Source organism: Phacochoerus africanus, chromosome 12, assembly GCF_016906955.1.
Source record: "Phacochoerus africanus isolate WHEZ1 chromosome 12, ROS_Pafr_v1, whole genome shotgun sequence".
Lineage (NCBI taxonomy): Eukaryota > Metazoa > Chordata > Mammalia > Artiodactyla > Suidae > Phacochoerus > Phacochoerus africanus.
Window position 1 is genome coordinate 18198773 of NC_062555.1, and position 23223 is coordinate 18221995.

General features: G+C 39.6%; 1 protein-coding gene across 4 annotated transcripts in view; it reads right to left on the reverse strand.

Moving 5' to 3' along the window:
- NVL (nuclear VCP like) overlaps positions 1-23223 on the reverse strand; it is an 82092-nt gene that overhangs the window by 51861 nt on the left and 7008 nt on the right. For all 4 annotated transcript variants that reach the window (XR_007131205.1, XM_047754988.1, XM_047754990.1 and 1 more), the window contains exons 5-15: positions 22143-22200; positions 21073-21348; positions 19811-19943; positions 19512-19588; positions 18850-18984; positions 16167-16268; positions 13327-13444; positions 11801-11945; positions 6890-7154; positions 5335-5553; positions 3613-3717 (exon numbers count right to left, since the gene is read on the reverse strand). Coding sequence is in view for 3 of the 4 variants with exons in the window: in XM_047754988.1 (XP_047610944.1) it covers positions 3613-3717; positions 5335-5553; positions 6890-7154; positions 11801-11945; positions 13327-13444; positions 16167-16268; positions 18850-18984; positions 19512-19588; positions 19811-19943; positions 21073-21348; positions 22143-22200 (1633 nt within the window). In the remaining variant the exon portion in view is untranslated. The remainder of the gene's footprint in view (positions 1-3612; positions 3718-5334; positions 5554-6889; positions 7155-11800; positions 11946-13326; positions 13445-16166; positions 16269-18849; positions 18985-19511; positions 19589-19810; positions 19944-21072; positions 21349-22142; positions 22201-23223) is intronic.

The window sequence follows — 23223 nt, forward strand, 5'->3', positions numbered from 1 at the left end:
AAAAAATCCATACAGTCATAATACACTGCCTGGGCTCATGGATCCAATGAGCTGTTGAAGTCCATCCATGGAGTCCTAGGTAAGATTCCCTGCTCCACATGGTCAGATACCAGAAAAGTGACTGAACAGAGAGGTACCATGGTGTAGGCAATTTGGGAAGCAGGGTGGTGTGGGAAGAGGAAAAATTTGATCTATAATGTATTGACTGTAACTATGTATTTCAAATTATCCAAGCTATCTCCTTCTGCTGTAAACAGAACTAGTTAAAGGCAGATACAGCAAATTAAAAAACAGTTATTACAAGGCACTCGGGCAAGAGAACTGCACACACCTGACGAATTTGCACATTAGCTTGAAGGACCTTCCTGCTGGCTACGGCTTTCTAAAACTGTTATGAAAAAACATAGACCCTCAGCTGTGGTGTTCTCTCCCTCTTCTGTTCCCAAACTCCTTTACAGCAATGCCTTGTCAGAGTACTAGAAGCATTAAGCTAGTAAGTTTAGCAACATAAGTACAAAGTTTTAAAAAATTTACGTTTATTATACATACATAAATGTACATGAGCAAATGGCACTCTGGTTATTTGTTACTTACAGAGAAGCCACAAATTATTTGGCTGATACTGAACTTATCAAAAGTGCCATTAATTTTCTTATTTACAAATAATCCAAATATTTTTAAAAGTTGGTAAGGGTTAAGTAAATTGTAGGTGTAGATGGAACATTATACAGACATTAAAAATGACAAATAAGGAGTTCCCTGGTGGCTCAGTGGGTTAAGAATCTGGCATTGCCACTGCTGTGCCGTGGGTCGCACCTGTGATGCACAGCTGATCCTTGCCCTGGGAACTTCCACATGCCACAGGCAGGACTAAATAAACAACAACCAAAAAAAGATGGCTAATATAACCTACAGATAATAAAAATGGTTCTAATAAGCAGGATTCCAAAGGGGGGGGGAAATCACAGAAAGACAGAAATTTGCCCACAAAGCTGTGAAAAAAAAAGTGTCAAAAATATGATCAATAAGGGGTTCCTGTTGTGGTTCAGTGGCTTAAGAACCCAACTAATGGAGTTCCTGTCGTGGCACAGTGGTTAACGAATCCAACTAGGAACCATGAGGTTGCGGGTTCGATCCCTCACTTTGCTCAGTGGGTTAAGGATCTGGCATTGCCATGAGCTGTGGTGTAGGTTGCAGACTCGGCTCGGATCCTGTGTTGCTGTGGCTGTGATGGCTGTGGTGTAGGTTGGCAGCTACAGCTCCGATTCGACCCCTGGCCTGGGAACCTCCATATGCCACGGGAGCAGCCCAAGAAATGGCAAATGGACCAAAAAAAAAAAAAAAAAAGAACCCAACTAGTATCCATGAGAATGCATGTTTGATCCCTGGCCTTGCTCAGTGCATTAAGGTTAAGGATTCAGCACTACCATGAGCTTTGGTGTGGGTCACAGATGCAGCTCGAGGTCCTGAGTTGCTGTGGTGTGGTGTAGGCTGGCAGCTGCAGCTCCAATTTGACCCCTAGCCCAGAAATTTCCATATGCCGTAGGTGCAGCCCTAAAGAAGACAAAGAAAAATGTGACCAATAAAGTAAAATGGCAAAAAAAAAAACCTACAAATACAACATATCTTAATATATGAAAAGTAATTATAAAATCTCAAGCATGTCATAAGAAAATAAAGGATATGAACAGACAATTCATAAAGAAAAATAATCAATAAACATATATCTTCCAGGGGGGAGGGGGAAGAGAAGGGGATGGATGAGGAGTTTGGGATTGGGAGATACAAACTATTACATTTAGGGAGTTCCCCTCATGGCTCAGCAGTAACAAGTATGCGGGTTCAATCCCTAGCTTTGCTCAGTGGGTTAAGGATCCGGCAATGTTGTGAGCTGTAGTGAAGGTTGTGGTGTAGGCTGAAGATGTGGCTGGGATCTTACATTGCTGTGGCTATGGAGTAGGCTAGCAGTTGTAGCTCTGATTCAACCCCTAGCCTGGGAACTTCCATATGCTGCACCTACAGCCCTAAAAAAAGAAAAGAAAAAAAAAATCTATTACATATAGAGCGGATAAATAATGGGGTCCTACTGAACAGCAAAGGGAACTGTGTCCAGTTTCTTGGGTTAGAAAGTAATGGAAGACAATATGAAAAAAAAAAGGAATATATATGTATATATGTACGGCTGGGTCACTTCGCTATAGAGCAGAAATTGAAGGAACATTATAAATTAACTGTACCTTAATAAAAAAAATTTTTTTTAAGTAAAAAAATAAAAGGCCACTAGTAATTTTTTTGGCTACTCCCATGGCATGAAAAACTTCTCAGGCCAGGGATGGAATCCATGCCACAGGAGTAACAAGGCTGGATCTTTAACAACTAGGCCACCAGGAAGCTATACCACTAGTCATTTTTAAAATGTAACTTAAACACTGTGAGGTATCATTTTTACCTATCAGATTGTCAAACATTAAAAACAATGTTAACAGCTATTGCTAACTTAAATGAATACTCATGCCCTCTGGTTGGGGTGAAAACTGGTACAAACTCTTTGGAAGGCACTTTGGTAATGAATCAAATGTAACTGGGAAATGAATCATTTTCACTGAGTGTTGACGGATCGAAAGCTTTAAAGACATGCTTTCTTTTTATTGAAAAATGATTTAGGAATGCATTCTATTAAAATTACCTGCCAAGGTACAAAAATATAAATTCAGGACTATTTAACACAAATTGGTTTTAATAGAGTCTCATTTTCATAAATTACAGAATATCTTCGTGGTAGAGTACTATGCAGGCATTAAAAATACTCATGTGTATCAATATATTGACATGGAAAGATGTTAAAGAAATATTGCTAAGTGAGAAACACATGTTTAAAAACATTGTATTTTAAATACATATGTAAAAGTAATGCAAATTATCTTGATATGTATATACAGAAGAACATCTGGAAAAGACTAATCACAAAATGAAACAGTAGTTACCAGTAGGCAATAGTGAGAAGACTATAAATAATGCTTTTTCTCTCGTGCTTATCTATGTTTGCTATGGTAAAAAAAAAAAAAAATTTTTTCAAAATAACAATTGTAATAAGGAACATAGAATAAAATACTTAAGTTACAAATAATAACTATACTGAAGCAAAAAATAAGGTCAGCTACAAACTATAACTATGCAATAATACTCATTAAAAAGTTAGGATATAATACAGAAAATACGATAATTTCTATGTCAAAAGTGATGGACTGGAGTTCCCACTGTGGTACAACAGGTTAATGATATGACTTGTCTCCATGGTGGTGCCAATTTGATCCCGGGCCCAGGAACTTCCATATGTCAAGGGTGTGCCCCCACCACCCCCCAAAAAAGAAAAAAAAATTCATGGGTTTACAGTTGATTTTAATTTTTTTTTCTTTTCCATATTCTCAATGATGTATGCACCTTCTGTGATTAAAATTAAAGTGGGAAATCTCCCTGAAGAAAACTGTCTTTCCAAAATGAACCTTTAATAGGTATTTATGCAAAAATACTTAACTTCAACATTTAAAGTTATATTCCTATTATCCTAATGATAGTAAGAAAAAAAATACACGCAGTTGAATTATTCCATACCTTTGCCAGCAGAGTTTTTCCACAGCCAGGAGGACCAGCAAGGAGGACTCCAGCTGGAGTCACCAACCCAAGAGCTTTGAACTGATCTGGGTTACGTATTGGAGCCTGACAGAAACAATACCAAGAGCGATTTGTTACAAATGTTCACTCTATACTGCATATTCAAATTATCTCTAGATGCGTATTTTCAACACTGATTGTGAGGCTGAAGACAAAAACAGTGCCTGGTATAGTGTGTTTACCTGTGTTTCAAGTATGAGGTATATGGTGATAAATTTTAAAATCAATGGGAGTTCCCATTTGGCTCAGCAGGTTAAAAACCCAACAAGTATCCATGAGGAAGTGGGTTCAATCCCTGGCCTCACTCAGTGGGTTAGGATCCAGCAATGCCATGAGCTGTGGTACAGGTCACAGATGCAGCTCAGACTTGGCGTGGCTGTGGCGTAGGCTGGCAGTTGCACCTCCAATTAGATCCTTAGCCTGGGAACTTCCATATGCCACAGTTGTGGCCTCCCACCCCCCAAAAAAAAGAAAATAGAGAAATTTTAAGAATCACAGCTTTTAAAAAAGTCATAGCTAAATTTAAGTTCTGAAAATATTTTATTTACTTCTTTTTTTCGCCACATCAGTTACATGTGGAAGTTCCTAGGCCAGGGGCTGAACTCACGTCACAGCAGTGACCTGAGCCGCTACAGTGACAACGCCAGGTCCTTAACCTGCTGCACCACAAGGGGACTCCTGAAAACATTTTAGATATAATATTTCAATATTTCAAAATCAAGAATTTTTAGAAAATGTCACTTATGATGGAGCATGACAATGTGAGAAAACAGAATGTGTACTTGTATGTGTACCTGGGTCACCATGCTATACAGTAGAAAAAAAAATTATAAAAAAAAAAAAGGAATTTTCAGAAAATGAATCTAGATTTCTATTTCATAAAAATTTTAGGCAATGCCTCCCCTTTAGGAAATCAGAAGCAGCAGTACTCAGAGTTCCCGTTGTGGCTCAGTGGTTAACAAATACAACTACGAACCATGAGGTTATGGGTTCAATCCCTGGCCTTGCTCAGTGGGTTAAGGATCTGGCGTGGCCGTGAGCTGTGGTGTAGGTTGCAGACGCGGCTTGGATCCCGCGTTGCTGTGGCTCTGGCATAGGCTTGGCAGCTACAGCTCAGATTCGACCCTCACCTGGCAACCTCCGCATGCTGTGGGAGTGGCCTCAGAAAATGCAAAAGGCAAAAAAAAAGAAGTAGCAGTACCCTATGTAGTCAAAACAAAGAAATACCCATTCACTATAATCTCCATGTATTTTCCCTTTCAGTAGTTACACACCTCTCAATGGGTCATATGTCATTGATGAACCATGAAATGATCAGGAAAGTGGAAAAGTAAGAATAAACGAAAATCAGTCCAAAGTTTCAAGAGCATTAAAACTGCTGTGACCCTTATGAGCCCGATCAAGTATTTCTCAAACAATTTATTCTTGGTTGAAACTTAAATCCTAAACCTTTTTTTTTTTAAATTCATTGCCATAGAATTGAAGCACAACCAAAAGAATAAGCCTAAAACAGATCTCAGAAGAATGAAAAACCCTCATCGGGTATTTAATAATACAATAGGAATATCAAACAGTCAAGCCAATTGAGACATATAACTTAGTACACGCAAGAGCATTTACCCATCGTGTTTGCCAACAATAGTGAGCAGCAGGTACACCTACCAGTATTGCCATGGTGAGCTCCTCTCTAATATCTTCCAGGGCACCAATATCTGCCCATGTCACATTAGGGACAGTGACAAAGCCTTCCCTTTTAGCAGAGGGTTGGACTGAAGACAGAGCAACAATGAAATCATTCAATTCAATGCACAGCCCTTGCAGCTGCTCCTCTGAGAGGGGATCTTGGTTCCTTAGCAACCCCAGCAATCTCTGCAGTTCATCCTTTAAGGGAACAAATGAGGGGAAAAAAAAACAAAAAAACCAAAGTTTGTTGAAAAAGTTACTGTTTGTACTTTTTTCTAGGGCCACACCTGTGGCATATGGAGGTTCCCAGGCTAGGGGTCTAATCGGAGCTGTAGCCACCGGCTTACACCACAGCCACAGCAACACGGGATCCGAGCCGAGTCTGCAACCTACACCACAGCTCACGGCCACGCCAGATCCTTGACCCACTGAGCAAGGCCAGAGATGGAACCTGCAACCTCATGGTTCCTAGTCGGATTTGTTAACCACTGAGCCAAGACGGGAACTCCTGTTGGGGGTTTTAAAAAAAAAGTATTACCGCATTATTTCTATAATTTATGTGAACATCTACGCATTTTAATAATTTTCTCCACTGATAAATGTTTTTGGTTTTGTTTTTGTTTTGGCTACTCCTATGGAATGAGAAAGTTCCAGAAGTTCCCAGGCCAGGGATTGAACCCAAGCCACAGCAGTGACAACTCTGGATCCTTAACCCGCTGAGCCACCAGGAAATTCGTCCATTGATATACGTTGTTTATTTTGCTCTCAGTGGCTCATCTGAGTTGATCTGGTATTGTCACTGTTGTGGCTCAGGTTCCATCCGTGGCATGGGAACTTGTGGTGCCACAGGCACGGCAGCCTTCTCAAAAGAAAAGCCCCCCTGTACAAGCTATAAAATAGTACATAAATGTTATAATGGGTTTTTGTGACTCACAAAACCCAAAATTTTAGCAGATCTTGGATAATACATGGCCCTCTCACAGGGCCAGCCCTGTGCTCTTGCACCAGGTACAGCCAGGGACAGGCCAGCACTGCATCGGCAGACTCTCCTAGTCTACCCAACCTAAAGATAGCCGGAAACATTACTAAATGGCAAAGTTCTCACAGGAGTTGATAAACTTTTTCTGTAAAGAACTAGAGATTAGACACTGCAGGCTTTGCAGACCTTTCAGTCTCTGCTGCAAGGACACTTGTGTGAATTTGGCTGTGACATATGAAAGCAGAAAAAGACTGTCTGTCAATAAACAAGCATGGCTGTGCTCCAATATAACTATTGACGAAAACTGGCAGTGAGCAGCTGGGCCACAGTTTGCCAACCCTTTCCTAGATTTCATAATCATTATTATAAAAGGAATTCATTCAGAGTCAATTGAAAGAAGTGAAACAACTTGTACTTTTGAAATTACAGACATTCTGGAAGTGAATGATAATGATTCCAATAAAATAGAAAAATCATAAACCTCAAACTACACTGATACCTGCCCGCATGTAAGATAATACGAACTAAAAACATTTAAATGGCAGTCTAAGGTACCTGTGTAGAGAGCGCCTGTCCTTTAGAAGTGGGTTCTGTTCCAATCCCTTCTTCCTGGCCTCCTTTGGAGGGCAAGCCTTCATTCTCAGGATTTTCCTTCTGCTGCTCCTGCAGCTTCATTAAGACCCTGTTGACGGCACACACGGCTGCCTCTCGGCAGAGGGCCATCAGGTCAGCACCAACAAAGCCTGGTGTCAGGTGTGCTAAGTGACGAAAACGAAAAGTTTCAGGAAGTCTTAGTTTTCTGCACAAGGTCTGAAGAATTCTGGAGAAAAGACAAGGACATGAAACTCAGATTCCTAACCTACCAGTAAAAATGAGTCACCAAATGTACTTATTTGAAGTTCTTCCTGTCAATGGTAGTATAATGGGTACAACATAAGTATTTTGCTCATTCAACAAATGTGAAATCACTATTTTATATCCCACCTTATTCCATTAGGGATTAAGGTATAAATATCTGCTTTATTAGGAACTATATTAAGTTATATGAATAAAAAAACAGGTTTTTTAAAAAAAATCTGCTTTTAAGAATTATATCCAATGTTACAGCAGGACAGGTATTTCACCAACGTCCCCTTTATTGCTCATCACCTATATTGCATGTGTGACAAATTTGGCTCAACCAAACTGGTAACATGGTAGATGTCAAAGAAATATGGACTCCTGGGTAATTACTGTTATTAAAGGAATAACATACTGAATGAAACTTTTTTTTTTGTCTTTTTGCCATTTCTTGGGCCACTCCCTCAGCACATGGAGGGCTAAGGGTTGAATCGGAGCTGTAGCCACTGGCCTACACTGCAGCCATAGCAATGTGGGATCTGAACCGCGTCTGTGACCTACATCACAGCTCACGGCAACGCCGGATCCTTAACCCACTGAGCAAGGCCAGGGATTGAACCCGCAACCTCATTGTTCCTAGTCGGATTCGTTAACCACTGAGCCACAACGGGAACTCCTGAATGAAGCTTAAAAACAGTAAAGATATTTAGGATGAAAGGTCTGACACCAGACCACCAGAGTCTGAATACCAGCTGTACTCTCTGTGTAACCTGGGCCAGTTTTGTGTGCTTCAGTTTAATCAATGTTTAATGGGTATAGAGTTCCAGTTTTCTAAGACAGAAAAAGTTCTAAAGACTGGCTACAATGTGAGTATACATAATACTACTGAACTGCACTCTTAAAAAAGGAACAAGAGGGTAAATTTTATCTGCGTTTTTTACTACAAATTTTTTTTTTTTTAAACCCTCTTTCAGAGTTTCCTCATGCTGCAGTAGGTTAAGGATCTGGTGCTGTCACTTCTGTGGTGCAAGTTGCTGCTGTGGAGTGGGTTCCATCTCTGGCTTAGGAGCTTCCACATGCCATTGGCAAAGCCAAAAAAAAAAAGAAAAATGATAATAACCGATAAACAATCTGTTAAACTCTCTTCATTAAAAAAAATTCTTTTTATTTATTTATTTTTTAGGGCCGCACCCATGGCACATGGAAGTTCAGGCTAGGGGTCAAATTGGAGCTATGGTTGCCGGCGTACACCACAGCCATAGCAACGCAGGGTCCCTAACCCACTGAGCGAGGCCAGGGATTGAACCTGTGTCTTCATGGATGCTAGTCAGATTCACTTCTGCTGAGCCACAACAGGAACTATGCTTGGAAAAAAAAACTTCCTCATAATTATATTCAAGAGCTATCTTCTCTTTTGACCTTGCTCTTCCCAACTGGCCTTAAACACAGTAAAAAAAAAAATTTTTGGCCATGCCCATGGCTTGTAGAAGTTCCCAGGCAAGGGATGGAATCTGCGCCACAGCTGTAAGCATAGCCACAGCAGTGACAACAACAGATCCTTAACCCACTGAGCCATGAGGGAGCACCAAATACAGTAAACACTTTTTTTTTTTAGTCTTTTTAATGCTGCACCTGCAACATATGGAAGTTCCAAGGCTAGAGGTCCAATCAGAACTGCAGCTACAGGCCTTACGCCACAGTCACAGCAACACCATATCTGAGCCATATCTGTGAACTACACCATAGCTTGGAGCAATGCCAGATCCTTTAACCCACTGAGCGAGTCCAGGGACTGAACCCACATCCTCACACACATCAGTTAGAGTCTTAATCCAATGAGCCACAATGGGAACTCCCAAACACAGTAAACATTTAATATCCCTCTTTAGTCTCAGAAAAATTCTTGCCTTTTCTAAGATTTAGCTAGACCATTATAGCCTACATAAAATATCAATATATACCTACAGAACTCACTTTTTTTTGGGGGGGGGGGCTTTTTAGGGCCACACCTGAGGCATATGGAGGTTCCCATGCCAGGGGTGTAATGGGAGCTACAGCTACTGGCCTACACCACGGGCACAGCAACGCCAGATCCTTAACCCACTGAGGGAGGCCAGGGATCAAACCCCCAACCTCATGGTTCCTAGTCAGATTTGTTTCTGCTGTGCCACAATGGTAACTTCCAGAACTTATTTTATTGAATCTAAAATGGAGTTTGAACAAACTAACAAAAGGCAGTCATAAATAACCATAGATACCAGAAATATCTGCAGTTTATTAAGTACAAAAATAAGACACTTTTAGAGGAGAGAATTCTGATGAATTTTCCAAGTGATTAAACTTACATCAATAATGATACAAACTGACACCACGAACCCCTTGAAATGTTCTGAGAAGGACACCTCACTACATGTGTAGAATTCTTGCTCAAAATGTTTAACTTGAATCTAATCATGAAGAATCTATGAGATAAATTTAAATTTTTGAGTAATCGACAAAAGACTTATCTGGACAGTTCAAAAACGTCAGTGTCAAGTTCCCGTCGTGGCTCAGAGGTAACGAACCCAACTAGTATCTATGAGGATGCGGATTTGAACCCTGGCCTTGCTCAGTGGGTTAAGGATTCGGTGTTGCTGTGAGCTTCGGTGAAGGCTATAGACAAGGCTTGGTTTCCGCGTTGCTGTGACTGTGGTGTAGGGTGGCAGCTACATTCCAATTCAAACAAAATGAAAGATTAATACAATTTCAGTGGAAATTTGGCGGACAACTGGGATAATTAGAATAGACTTTATATTAAGATAATATTATTGTCAGAGTTAAATTTTTTGAGTGTGGAAATAGTATGACAGTTAAACAGAAGTATTTATGGCTCAAATGTCATGATGTCTTCACCTAACCTTCAAATGGGTTGGCCAAAAAAAAAAAAAAAACCACACACACACACACACATTACACAAATACGTGATGTTTTTCTAGAGAGTGAAAGTAAATACACCACAATGTTGACAAGCAGTAAATTCAGCTAAAGGGTATATAGATTTTTACTGTACTATGTACTACTCTTTCAACTTTTCTGTAGGCTTGAAATTTTTCAAAATATGGCTATCTATGAAAGCCCTTTAAGGACTCTGCTGATGACGGAATGATGGATTGACTGGAAAAAAGACTTTATCTAGGAGGGATAATGGGCTCTACTGTGTCTATGTCTCTACCACTACGTTTGGCACTTGATCAGAAAAAGCCTCGTTAAAGGACACAGGCCTTATTTCTGTCTTACTCTTACACTGTCAGCATCCTGAAAGCAAGGACTTCTAAGTCTTTATGTTACTCATACTACCGACCCCAGTGGTATATACACATACTATATGCTCAATACGTATTTGCTGAATAAACACAAACAATTTTTTGTTTTGTTTTGGTCTTTTTGCCTTTTCTAGGGCCGCTCCCGCGCCATATGGAGATTCCCAGGCTAGGGGTCTAATTGGAGCTGTAGCCACTGGCCTATGCCAGAATCACAGCAACGTTGGATCTGCAGCCGCGTCTGCAGCCTACACCACAGCTCATGGCAACATCAGATCCTCAACCCACTGAGCAAGGGCAGGGATCGAACCCGCAACCTCATGATTCCTAGTCAGATTCGTTAACCACTGCGCCACGATGGGAACTCCAAACAACTTAAATATTAAATAACATTATTATTTTGCTATGGGTCTAAATATGGTAGTAAACAAACCTGAATGGCCTACCCACAGATGACAATGAATACATCTATAGGTATTCAGCTGAAGAAGAAACTATCGATCAATCAAGAGCTGAAGCCACCTTCAGTACTAGGAAGACAGAGGATGACATGTCCTCCATCAATGCTTTCTCCTGCCCTCGGTGCCTTCTGACCACTTTCTGTCCTGAACTCATGAAGTCTCCTGTCGTTGGCCTCTTCCCTTCTTCACCGTCCACAGGACTATCCTTTCACTATATACTACGTTCGCTGAGAGCCGCTGGAGAGCACGTACAGCAACTTACTGTCATTAATGTAAGCCAGTCATGACAAATACAGAATGTCAGAATATTTCTTCACTAGATAGATTTCCTTTACTCCACCACCTCAACAGTGCCTCCTGAGAAATTTCTGGTCACTGAGATATATCGGTGGATGTTTCTTTGCTCTATGAACATTCAACCCCAATTACTAAGAAAGGCTGGTCCTGCAGCTTTCAACTCTTTAGCTGCCATTTAATGGTGTGTCATGGAATCTTCGATCTTAGGCAGGTTAGTACAACAGGTACTTAGATTTCACTTACATGTGGCCCCACTATCACTGCTCTGTTCCATAGTGCCACTCTCCCTAAGCTATCAGCCAACTAAAAAACCAAGACGCTGTTAATAAGATCAGACAAATGAGTATGGACACCTAAGGCCAACATCACTACTGAAAATCAGCCTGAAACAATGCCATACTAATGAGTAAATTGTTTTCCATAAGCATTAATTTAATGTGGGCTTTTTTCTTTGCAATCAATTTCACTGGCACAAAAAGAAAAGGCAACATGACATATCCACCTCCCATTTTCAAATCATTCAGTCAGATGACGTAGTGGCATACAAATTCATTCTGTAAGACCATACCTTTCCCTGGATGCTTCATCTGGGATACCCAGGCATATTTCTCGGTCGAACCTTCCTGCACGTCTCAAAGCAGGATCTAATGAGTCTGGTCGGTTAGTAGCTCCAATGACTAGGACCCGAGCCGTAGCAGCCATGTTATTCAAATCTAGTAAGAACCAGGGCAAGTGGTGAACAAGACACATGACATTAAGAACAATAATGATGACATACGTCATTTAAATGATGACAAAGAACTACACATTTTGCCAGCAATATATATATATGTATATGTATATTGTAAATATACATATATATACACATATTGCTAACACTTACTAAATGTCTAATACATGAAATACGGAGGACATACAAACTTTGTCCTCAAGCAGCTTACGATCTGTTGAGAAACATAAGACCAATTCTGTGAAGCAAAATAAGTATAAACAAAGCACTGCAGTATAATATGATTTCTGACTGAGGAATCAGGAAGAATTTAGGGAGGAGGTTAACATTACAGAAAAAGGCTCGAAGGGTGAACAGGATATTAATAAGCAGACATGTAGGTTCATGAAATTCTACATGGAAGAAATGGAATGAATGAGAGCACTGAGGTACAAACAGGCGTCAGCATGACAAAAATTAAAAGCAACTGATAACATCCAACGCTTTGAAGGATCTGGAGAGAGGGTGACTCTTGCATACTATCGTCAAAGACGTAAATGACAGAGTCTTCCTGGAAGGCAATTTGCCATTTCCTATAACAATTTTAGATGCATAATTTCTAATCATCATTTCATCCTCGAAAAATACATGTGTACCAAAAAGGCCCATTTAAGGGAATTCCCTACAGCTTATTATAAAACAAAAAACAAAACAACTTGAATACACATTAAAATGGAAATATTTAAGTATAATATGATAAATTTACCCTAAAGAATACCAAAAAGCAATTACATAGAGATGGATATAAATGCATTAAAATGGCAACATTTCGAAAACATATTGTTAAGATACAAAGAGCAAGTTATAGAATGGTGAGTGTGGTACAATCCCAGTATTATAAAGAGCAAACCAATATGCTAGTATATTTATATGTGTAAATGCATTAAAAATAACTGTTATGAGATATACTCCAAAAATTAATGATGCAATCTTTTATGGAAAGAAAAAGATTTGTGTTTTTTACTCAGTTTTATGCTGTTTGAATGTTTCATACCTGACACATCTGACACTACTTTTTTTTTTTTTGTCTTTTCTAGGGCCGCTCCCACAGCATATAAAGGTTCCCAGGCTAGGGATTTAATCAGAGCTGTAGCCACCACCAGAGCAACAGTAGCGCGGGATCCCAGCCACCTCTGTGACCTACACCACAGCTCACGGCAACACCGGATCCTTAACCCACTGAGGGAGGCCAGGGATCGAACCCACAACCTCGTGGTTCCTAGTCGGATTGGTTAAGCACTATGCCACAACGGGAACTCCCATCTGACACTATTAAGAAAAAAACAATTTATTATCTTAACGTAAATTCATTATTTTAAACTGACCGTCCATGCAGGTTAGGAGCTGGGCTACAATTCTTCGCTCCATATCTTTTGAAGCAACTTCTCTTTTGGGGGTAATAGCATCAATTTCATCAATAAAAAGGATACATGGTGCATTTGACTAGAAATCAGAATATCACAAAAAGACAATCACAAACATATTTCCAATACTGTGGCATAGTTAGGTATACACATTTTTTTTTCAATTTTTTTCTTGTTTTTTTTTTGTCTTTTGTCTTTTTTAGGGCTGCACCCACAGCATATGGAAGTTCCCAGGCTAGGGGTCTAATCAGAGCTGTAGCCGCCAGCCTATGCCAGAGCCACAGCAACACCAGATCCGAGCCATGTCTTTGACCTACACAGCTCATGGCAATGCCAAATCCTTAACCCACTGAGCGAGGCCAGGGATAGAACCCACAACCTCATGGTTCCTAGTCAGATTCGTTTCCACTGCACCAAGATGGAACTCCCAACATTTTTTTTCAATCTTAAAGTTCAAAGATCATTCGCCAAAAGAATAATGCTGAAGAAGGCAGTTCAGAGTGATTTACTTCTCATTTTTATCTGACTTGAAAAGTCAGAAGATTAAAAGAAGACAGTAAGAGGATACATATAGCATAATACTTTTATAGCCTTCTCATCAATCCATGTTTGTGATGATGGATCTACTGAAATTCATTTGTAAATTAGGCATATATGCCATCCTCTGAAATTTAAAAACAAATTTATAAATTTTAAACTAGAAAATCGAAGTTCACTAGAAATGTTTCATCAATGTTCCTACTGACATAAAAATATCTAAGCTTTTTCCTAGAATCTACTATAAGAGGAATTTAAGAAACACCAAAGGCTTGCCTTTTTTTTTCTTTTCAGGGCTGTATTCACAGCATATGGAAGTTCCTGGGCTAGGGGTTGCATCGGGGCTACAGTAGCTGGCCTACACCACAGCCACAGCAATGCCAGATCCGAGCCTCATCTTCGACCTACACCCACAGCTCACGGCAACACCAGATCCTTAACCCATTGAGCAGGGCCAGGGATTGAACCTGCGTCCTTATGGATTCTGGTTGGGTTCGTCACCACTGAGCTACAAAGGGAACTCCACCTTTTTTTTTTTTTTTCATTTTTTTATTGAGGTAAAATACACCTGGAATTTACCAGGCTAACCAATTTAAGTGTACGGTTTAATAGCATTAAATATGTTTACATTGTTACACAACCATCACCACCGTCCATGTGCAGAACTTTTTCATCATCCCAAACTGGAACTACCACAGGCTTATTTTGAAGGCTACACTGAGTAAGGAAGGAGGGTAAAGTTCCAAAACACCAGTGTGGACAATGATCCACCTTCAGTCTTTTTAAAAACATAAACTAGACAGAGTGCAAAAAGAATAAATTAAGGTACAATATAAGCACTCGAATTGGAATAGTCAAATTCACAGAAGGCAGCAAACAGAATGGTGGCTGCCAGAGGCTGGAGAGTTAAGCGATTAAAAGGAAGAGTTTCAGTTTGGGAAGATGACCAAATACCAGGACTTTACCCCCTCCTCTTTTCTGTACAAAAGAAGCCTGAATTCTAAGTCAGGGAGATGGTTCTTTGGGACACCCGTCCACCATCCTCTTGGTCTGTTGCTTTCCGAATAAAATCACTATTCCTTGCCCCCACAACCTGTCTGTCAACGGCAGGAGCCTGGGCTCCACAGCAGTTAGGACTTAGTAATAAATTTTGTTACATTCTTTTTTTTTTTTTTGTCTTTTTGCCCATTCTTGATATTTTAAAAAAGCACTATCTCAAGTACTGGTAAAAGACACTTTCTCTTCTAATTTCACTTCACCTCTGCATTTGAGATTCACTGGCCAGGTTTATCAGCCCCTATACATTTTGAGTGTAAATAAAGATACAAAATTAAACTTTTCACTACTTTTTATTTTTGAACCAGAGTGATGACTAGTGATTGCCCAAGGGTAAACAATCTCACAGCTCATATTTATAGGACTTTTGCTGTGTGCTGGACACTACATTAAAGATTTCAGAAGAACTCTCACATTTAATACTCTCAACAACCCCATGAGATTTAAGCAGTATTATTAACACAGCTTACTAGTCAGGAAACTAAGGATTGGAGTAGTTAAATCTCTCGTCCAGGATTAGACAATTAGTACGAGATGGCATGAGGATTTGAACCTATGTTTCTGACTTGAAAGTACATTTAACGGTCATACTATAGAGGAAATAAAACTTTAATAGGATACAAATGTCATCGTCCTCAAAAGTTCTTAAACATTCAAATTTTAGTAATGTGAATTATAATCATAATAAAACTCAATCTCCAAAAATAATAATAATAATAATAACACCCAATTTGTAATTTCTATGGTGGCAGAATTTTCTTTTCACAGCTTCAATTATGCAAACAGAAGACTTTACCGATATTTTCATGGTTGCTTTTTAATGTGATAATCTTTAAGTGTTAAAACTTTCACAGTGCTTGCAGGTTGTTTGGTCAAACCTAAGCTGAGGAAAGTACAGTAAAAATAAAAGATCACAAGGATAACCTATTTTCAGCATATCATTACTGGGTATGACAGCCCAGAACGTCTCACCAATTATATTCATGTTTACTTTCAGAGTAACAGATTACTTAATAACATTATTCTATCCAACAGTCTGTATCAGTAAATCTACTTTAAATATTTAGCCAACATGAGTAACAAGTTACCATATGGAAAAAGAATGGCCAGTGAAGGGTTTAACAAATACTAGAATTAGCGAAAATGAGGTCTCCCATATAAGCTTATATGACTTGATAACCTGACATTAGAGTAGTTAGCTGACTCACCACGGCTTGTTCAAATAGTTCTCTCAGCTTCTGTTCAGATTCTCCAGATACTCCAGATACAATCTCTGTAGCAGCTACTTTTAGAATTGGAAGGTCAAGTTCCTATGCACAAAAATAGAAAAGAAAGAATAAATTTTCCAATTTTTACTTCCCTACTTTTTCCTTATCTAGTCCCTCTCTCAAAATTTTCTGAGGATCTTCATGTTCTTCTGTTGCTCCAATGAAAAATACTTTTTGTTGTTGTTGTTGTTGTTGTTGTTGTTGCTATTTCTTGGGCCGCGCCCTCGGCATATGGAGGTTCCCAGGCTAGGGGTTGAATCGGAGCTGTAGCCACCGGCCCACGCCAGAGCCACAGCAACGCGGGATCCGAGCCGCGTCTGCAACCTACACCACAGCTCACGGCAACGCCGGATCGTTAACCCACTGAGCAAGGGCAGGGACCGAACCTGCAACCTCATGGTTCCTAGTCGGATTCGTTAACCACTGCGCCACGATGGGAACTCCTCCAATGAAAAATACTTTAAAGTCTACAGTTTTATCTTAACACCTTGACTGGACACCTTCTACTTGATTTTACTTCACGTCACTATCAAAATGGTATTATCTCTTCTGAATAAAGGGTATTAGTATGTTTCTCCCCTGCTCAGAGCTGAGCCAAAACAAATGTATACGTTATTTATCTGCTAGAAAGGAAATGGCAGGGGTTGTGACACAGTTATTTCCCACACACCCTACTGGCATTTCTCCTACCCTGAACCCAGAGAAGTAACTAGTTACTAGTAAGAGGAGGCAGATTCGTAAAGGAAAAAAGGAGTTCCCATCATGGCTTAGTGGAAGCAAATCTGATTAGCACCCAGGAGGTCGCAGGTTCGATCCCTGGCCTTGCTCAGTGAGTTAAGGATCCGGCGTTGCCATGAGCTGTGGTGTAGGTGGCAGAAGCGGCTCTGATCTGGCGTTGCAGTGGGCTGCGGTGTAGGCCAGAGGCTACAGCTCCGACTAGACCCCTAGCCTGGGAACATTCATATGCCAGGGGTGCAGCCCTAAGAAGACAAAAAGACACTACCACAGTCCCATCAATACAAATGGTAACAACACTGCCTAAACCCTACTCTTCTTTCTGGCTGTCTTGAAATTTTACTTCCTCAACAATATTATCTTTGACCCTGACTCTCAACTTGGGTTAAGGCAGCAATACCAACAACATACCACACAGCATTCTGCACTTCTTCCATCTCCCACTCACTGTCACTCTAACTAGGAACAACATTTACTTGTATGAAAGACTGAATGCCTGTCTCTCATATTTGATGGAAAAACTGCTTAAAGATAAAAACAGTCTGTTGTACTTATCAATGTATTACAATGTCTGGAATGAAGGAGTCACACAAAAGATTTATTCAACAAATGAATAAATGAGGCAAATCAATCAAGTTCTCCTACAGAAATAATTTTCTTTTACAGAACCCTACCCATGACTGGTGTAGTATGCTCTTCTTCAAACTGAAGTTACTTGGACATTTTACATTGTACCACCCAGTGCAGTTTCTGAGAAATCTGATGGGTCTAAAATTAAGACTGCTGGGAGTTCCTGCTGTGGCTCAGTGGAAATGAATCCAACTAGTAGCCACGAGGATGTGGGTTCGATCCCTGGCCTTGCCTAGAGGGTCAGGGATTTGGCGTTGCTTTGAGTTGTGGTGTACATCACAGACACAGCTCAAATCTGGTGTTGCTGTGGCTGTGGCAGAGGCGGCACCTATACCTCCAACTCAACTCCTAAACTCGGGAACTTCCATATGCCGTGGGTACAGCCCTAAAATGCAAAAAAAAAAAAAAAAGGATAAAATTAAGATTGCTAACTTTTTTTTTTTTTTCCCCTTTTCTAGGGCTGCTCCCATGGCATATGGAGGTTCCCAGGCTAGGGGTCTAATCGGAGCTGTAGCCGCTGGCCTACACCACAACCACAGCAATGCCAGATCCTTAACCCACTGAGCAAGGCTAGGGATAGAACCCACAACCTCATCGTTCCTAGTCAGATTCGTTAACCACTGAGCCACGATGGGAACCCCCAAGATTGCTAACTTTTCATTTGGCCAATTGAATATCTATAACCATCATTTTTTATATTATTTTTATTTCTGGCCTCAGTGTGCAATGGCTTGATGTGGGATCTCAGTTCCCACACCAGGAGCTAAACCTGGGCAGCAGCAGTGAAAGCGCCAAATCCTAACCACTAGACCACCAGGGAACTCCCTATTATCACCATTTCAGAAAGAATACTTTAAAACTAAAAAATATAAAAACATGACTCTGAATGGAATTTTTGAATAAACTTATTTCTATGAAAAAACAATAAAACCCTGAGTTTTCTTATTTTACTGCTCTTGAAAACTACTGGCTTAAGGGAAAGAGAAGTGACCAAAATGTAAACTATGTGTTAAAAAAGGGGGTGTTCACAGCTACATTATTTTGCTTCCCACCCAATGTTGCCAAATAAATAACTGAATACATTTAGAAAAATAGAGTCTCACAAATCGAAGCACAAAAAGAGGCAGAAAAAAACGAAGAAGGGATCAGTCTGCTTAAGGATATGCCAAATCTGGTTCAAGTTGACCCCAGAGAAAAATTAAAAATAAACAAATAACATCAAATATAACAAAAGCAAACAAGTGTCAGCAAGCCTCACCCCAGCAATTGCATGTGCAAGTAACGTCTTCCCGCAGCCCGGTGGCCCGTGAAGAAGAACTCCGCGTGGGGGTACGACACCCAAGTGGTGGTACACCTCTGGGTGACGCATGTGGATGAGCATCTTGCAGACCTCCTGTTAGGGAAGAGGAACGATGTTCTTCAGCACCAAAAAGAATCAACGTGGAATGGAATGACCCATTCTTTGCAGCAGCAAAGTTCAGTAGACAGAGTAGAGGCTTTAGGCTCACGCCTGAGTTTGAAGCCCAGCTCTGCTGCCTACCGTAGGTCTTTAGCAATAACCTGTCTGAGCTTCCCTTTCCTAAGCTGTAAGAATATCTACCTGGAAGGTGAATGAATAGTAACTGGAATGGAGTGAACGCACAAAAATGGTAACGATTACTACTACAACTATTGAAGTAAGATTCTTCATACAGCATGTATCGTATGTACGCTATAATGAAAATGGTGAAAAAATTGAAGATGTTATGCTTCTTTTACCCCTCACTACCCTGAATAAACGGCACAGTCAGGCTTGTCCTTCTCACCTTCTAGACCCCCTTTTGACACTCAGTTCCTATTAGATACAAAGAGGAAGGCTTTGTTTGCATAAATGATTGGCCATATACCCATCTAAGGTAGAAATTCTGAATTTGAACTAACTTTTAATGTTGTATCATTGCCTCCAACATCTTCAAACTTCACATTGGAGATCTGCAACTCCAGCCCCCTGGCTTTAGCTGGTGAACAAAAAAGGAGAAGGTGACAAGATCAGTGATTCAGTAGAAACTCAGAATTATACTAAATAATCTTTAAGTAAACAAAGGTCCATTAGATAGTGAAACATTTTTTCCAGTCATTGTCTCTGCACACAGAAGGTCCCCCAAGTAGAAGAGCTTGGAATCGTGTTGCCTCTCTTAGAGCAAACACAGCCGCCGCCACCCACAACACTCACACCTCACCTTTCTTTTGCAGGACAGCTTCTATTTCTCCATCTACTTCCTGAAGATCTTCTTTCTTCCTTTTGCTTTCTTTGCTATTTAGCCTACCTTTTCTTTTTTTATTACTCTCCAGAAGAGAAGAATCTTTCGAATCCTGGGAAGAAAAAGAAATTTCAATGTGCCATGCTTGAAATTATAATGTGAAGAATCATCACTCTTGAATTACCATTTCAAATCATTGTAAAAAAATTGAGATGTTTCATATTGTTTTTATAACAAGTTGTCAGAGTCCAATGTGTAATTTATGCATACAGCACATCTCAATTCATACACTAAATTTTCTTGATTTGTATTTAGATTTCATAAAACTTACAGCTAAAAAAGTAGATTCACATATGCAAGTTGTTCTAAATATACTTAGAAATTTTCTAATAACTGAATTGACTATTAATTTTTAAACAAGTTAAAAATTCGGTTCCCGGAGTTCCCGTTGTAGCTCAGTGGTAACAAGCACCACTGGTACCCATGAGGATATGGGTTCAATCCCTGGCCTCGCTCAGTGGGTTAAGGATCCAGTATTGCTGTGAGCTGCAATGTAGGTTCCAGGTGCAGCTCGGGTCCCACATTGCTGTGGCTGTGGTGCAGGCAAGCAGCTGCACCTCCAATTCGACCCCTAGCCTGGGAACTTCCATATGCTGCAGGTGCGGTCCTAAAAAAGCAAAAAAGGAAATGATGGAGTGAACCACAAGAATCTCAGGTAAGAGCCTTCCAGTCAGAAAATACAAGCATAAATGAAGTGAGAGAGTGCTTGGTGTGTTCTAGAAACTGCAGAAAGCTCAGCTGAGCGGTCAGGGAGGTCGGAGCAGGATATAAGATAAACAGGCAGCAGGGTGGCCCAAAGCATACAGGACTTCATTGGCAACTGCAAGGTCCCTGACTCTAGGCTGAATGAAGCCATTGGAGGGTTTTTAATAAAAGAATGACAATGATCTGACACAACATGTAAAAAAAAAAAAAATTATCTCTGTGTGAAGAATATACCAGGGGAAGAAGAAAGGAAGCAGACTCCAAATGGAAGGTTACTTCAATAGTTCAGGCAAGAAAGAGCAGAGGCTTGGACTAGGGTGAAAATGACAGTGGTAATCGGAAGTGATCAAATTCTACACGTATCTCAAGGTTCCTATGTCTTTTACAAAACACAGGAACCTGCTTGATATTACGTTCAATGAAAAGGCTGTAATGTACTCCAATTATGTGGGGCTAAAATTTCACTATAAAAATACCTCTATCTCAGATATTGGCTTCTTATGATTATTTTTTTCATCTGATAGGTCCGAGAAAAAACTGTCTTTCTTTCCACCTGGGGTTTTGTCGATAAACCAGCCTCCTTCAGAAGCTCTGGCAGGGGTCTTCTTCAAAGGAATGGGGTCTGTTTTGGAAGTTGTCCGTGGAGTTGAAACAGTGGTTTCTCTCTGCTCCATCTCAGGAGTACTTGAAACAGAATCAGGATTTCCTTTCCGATACAAGGAGAGCAGGGAACTGTTCATATGATTTGCTGACTGGAAGAAACATGATTTTAGCATAAATTACTCAATAGGTACTCATGAAAGTTTGATTATGTCCATTAAGAAGCTTTCTGCATTTCCCTCTCAACACCTCCTCTCAAAACAATTAGTCAGAAAATACAGGTGTTCACAAAAGGATAACTCACAAACATTTAGTATTCAAAAAGATGGACACGTCTCCACTCCAAGTTAATATACAAATTCGTAATTGGAAGTTAAATAAAACCAAAAAAAGAATGGTCATTTTTTAAAGAAATAGTGTAAGTATGAAGATGAGGTGGTAGACATTGAGTCACTACTATTCCATCAATTCAAAACTGGATCAAACATAACAGTATCATCATGACTTTGGTAATAAATTCAAAAGCTGAAGTATTAACCAGGAGAAAAAATAGAGTACATTATAAATAACTTGACATATTATTCCCACACTTTAATCCAAGTCTATTGGCAATGCCATCTCTTTAGCAAAAAATATATTCTTTTCTCCATTTTTACCATTAATTCCCCCCTTTCTATTCTTTTTTTTTTCCCTCCCTTTCTATTCTTATCTGCCCTTATTTCTGGCCATTCTCTTTCCTTCTTTTCCCCTGTATAATGGGCTATACACAAATACTGGAAGCATGCCTAATTCAAAAATTTATCAATACCTTACACAAGAAATATTCAACTATTTACTGATGAAGATATTCCAAGTCTCTTATTCTATTCCTTACTGGTCTTTTCTAAGGTGAGTTGATAATGATTTTTAAAAAAATCAGAGTGGGTCCATGAAATATTTGGCTTACCTGTGGATCTGGGTAATCTTCCATATTTGAATCATCATCAGAATAGCTTTCAGTATATCTCAATAAAAAGAGGAAAAAAAACATCTTAAAGGCTTTTCTCCCATATCCTAAAAAAATTACTACTCAAAACAAGAAAGCATACTGGCTTTGGAATCAGAAAAATCGGGATTCAAAATCCAACTTTACCAGTTACTACTTCTGCTTAACTTCTCTGAGCTTCAGCTTCTTTATCTATAAAATTGGAAACTATCCATCTCTCTGGGTTATCAGGGGATTAAAGGAAAGCTTGCAAAGTTCTTAGCACACAGTAGATGCTTAATAAAATTGTGGTTATCTTTTTCCTAGCAAAAGTGACATACAAATTCCCAACAGACCCAAGGGTCTCACTTAGGAACATGAGATGCCAGTAGAAGAAATACTCCCTCAAGCCACAGTCAAACAGTTGGAGTAACAAATGCAACATGACCAAGCCACGTGACCAAATATAACTTTTCCGAGTCCATTCACGGAAAATGAAGGTAGAGAGTTTCTCATATAATATGGCCAAAACAAGTATAAGTCCCTGTAATTACAAACTAAGAAAGCAGCCTCAGCTCATTATAACCGAGAGCTGACACCTGTTGCTTTGAGCAACTTCAGAACTCTGCTACTATTTAATCTTCTTTTGAAAATAATAAGAGCTTTTCCTAAGTAAAAAGGTTTCTATAAATGTTATGCCCCACCTTTATAATTGAGACATAAATTCTTTTGTTATTAAGTTCAATTATTTGGGCCATTTCTAATCAATGTAAAGAAAGTGGATCATTCAACTCTTTGGGAAAAAAATCATTTTGCCCTACAATTCATGCCTTACAAACAAAATTACCTATAAGTCAATTAATGAGTTAAACAAAATACCAAAAAGGAACAGGAAAAAAATACAGGTAATTATTCTATGTACTCTTGTGATAGAGGTCGTTCAAACTATATCGGCAAAAACTATAAAAGACAGATATATGTGACTAGGTAAAGATGAAAAACTTCTCTAATCAAAAGATACTATAAACAAAAATAGAAGGCAAATGGCAAATGGTGATAAGCA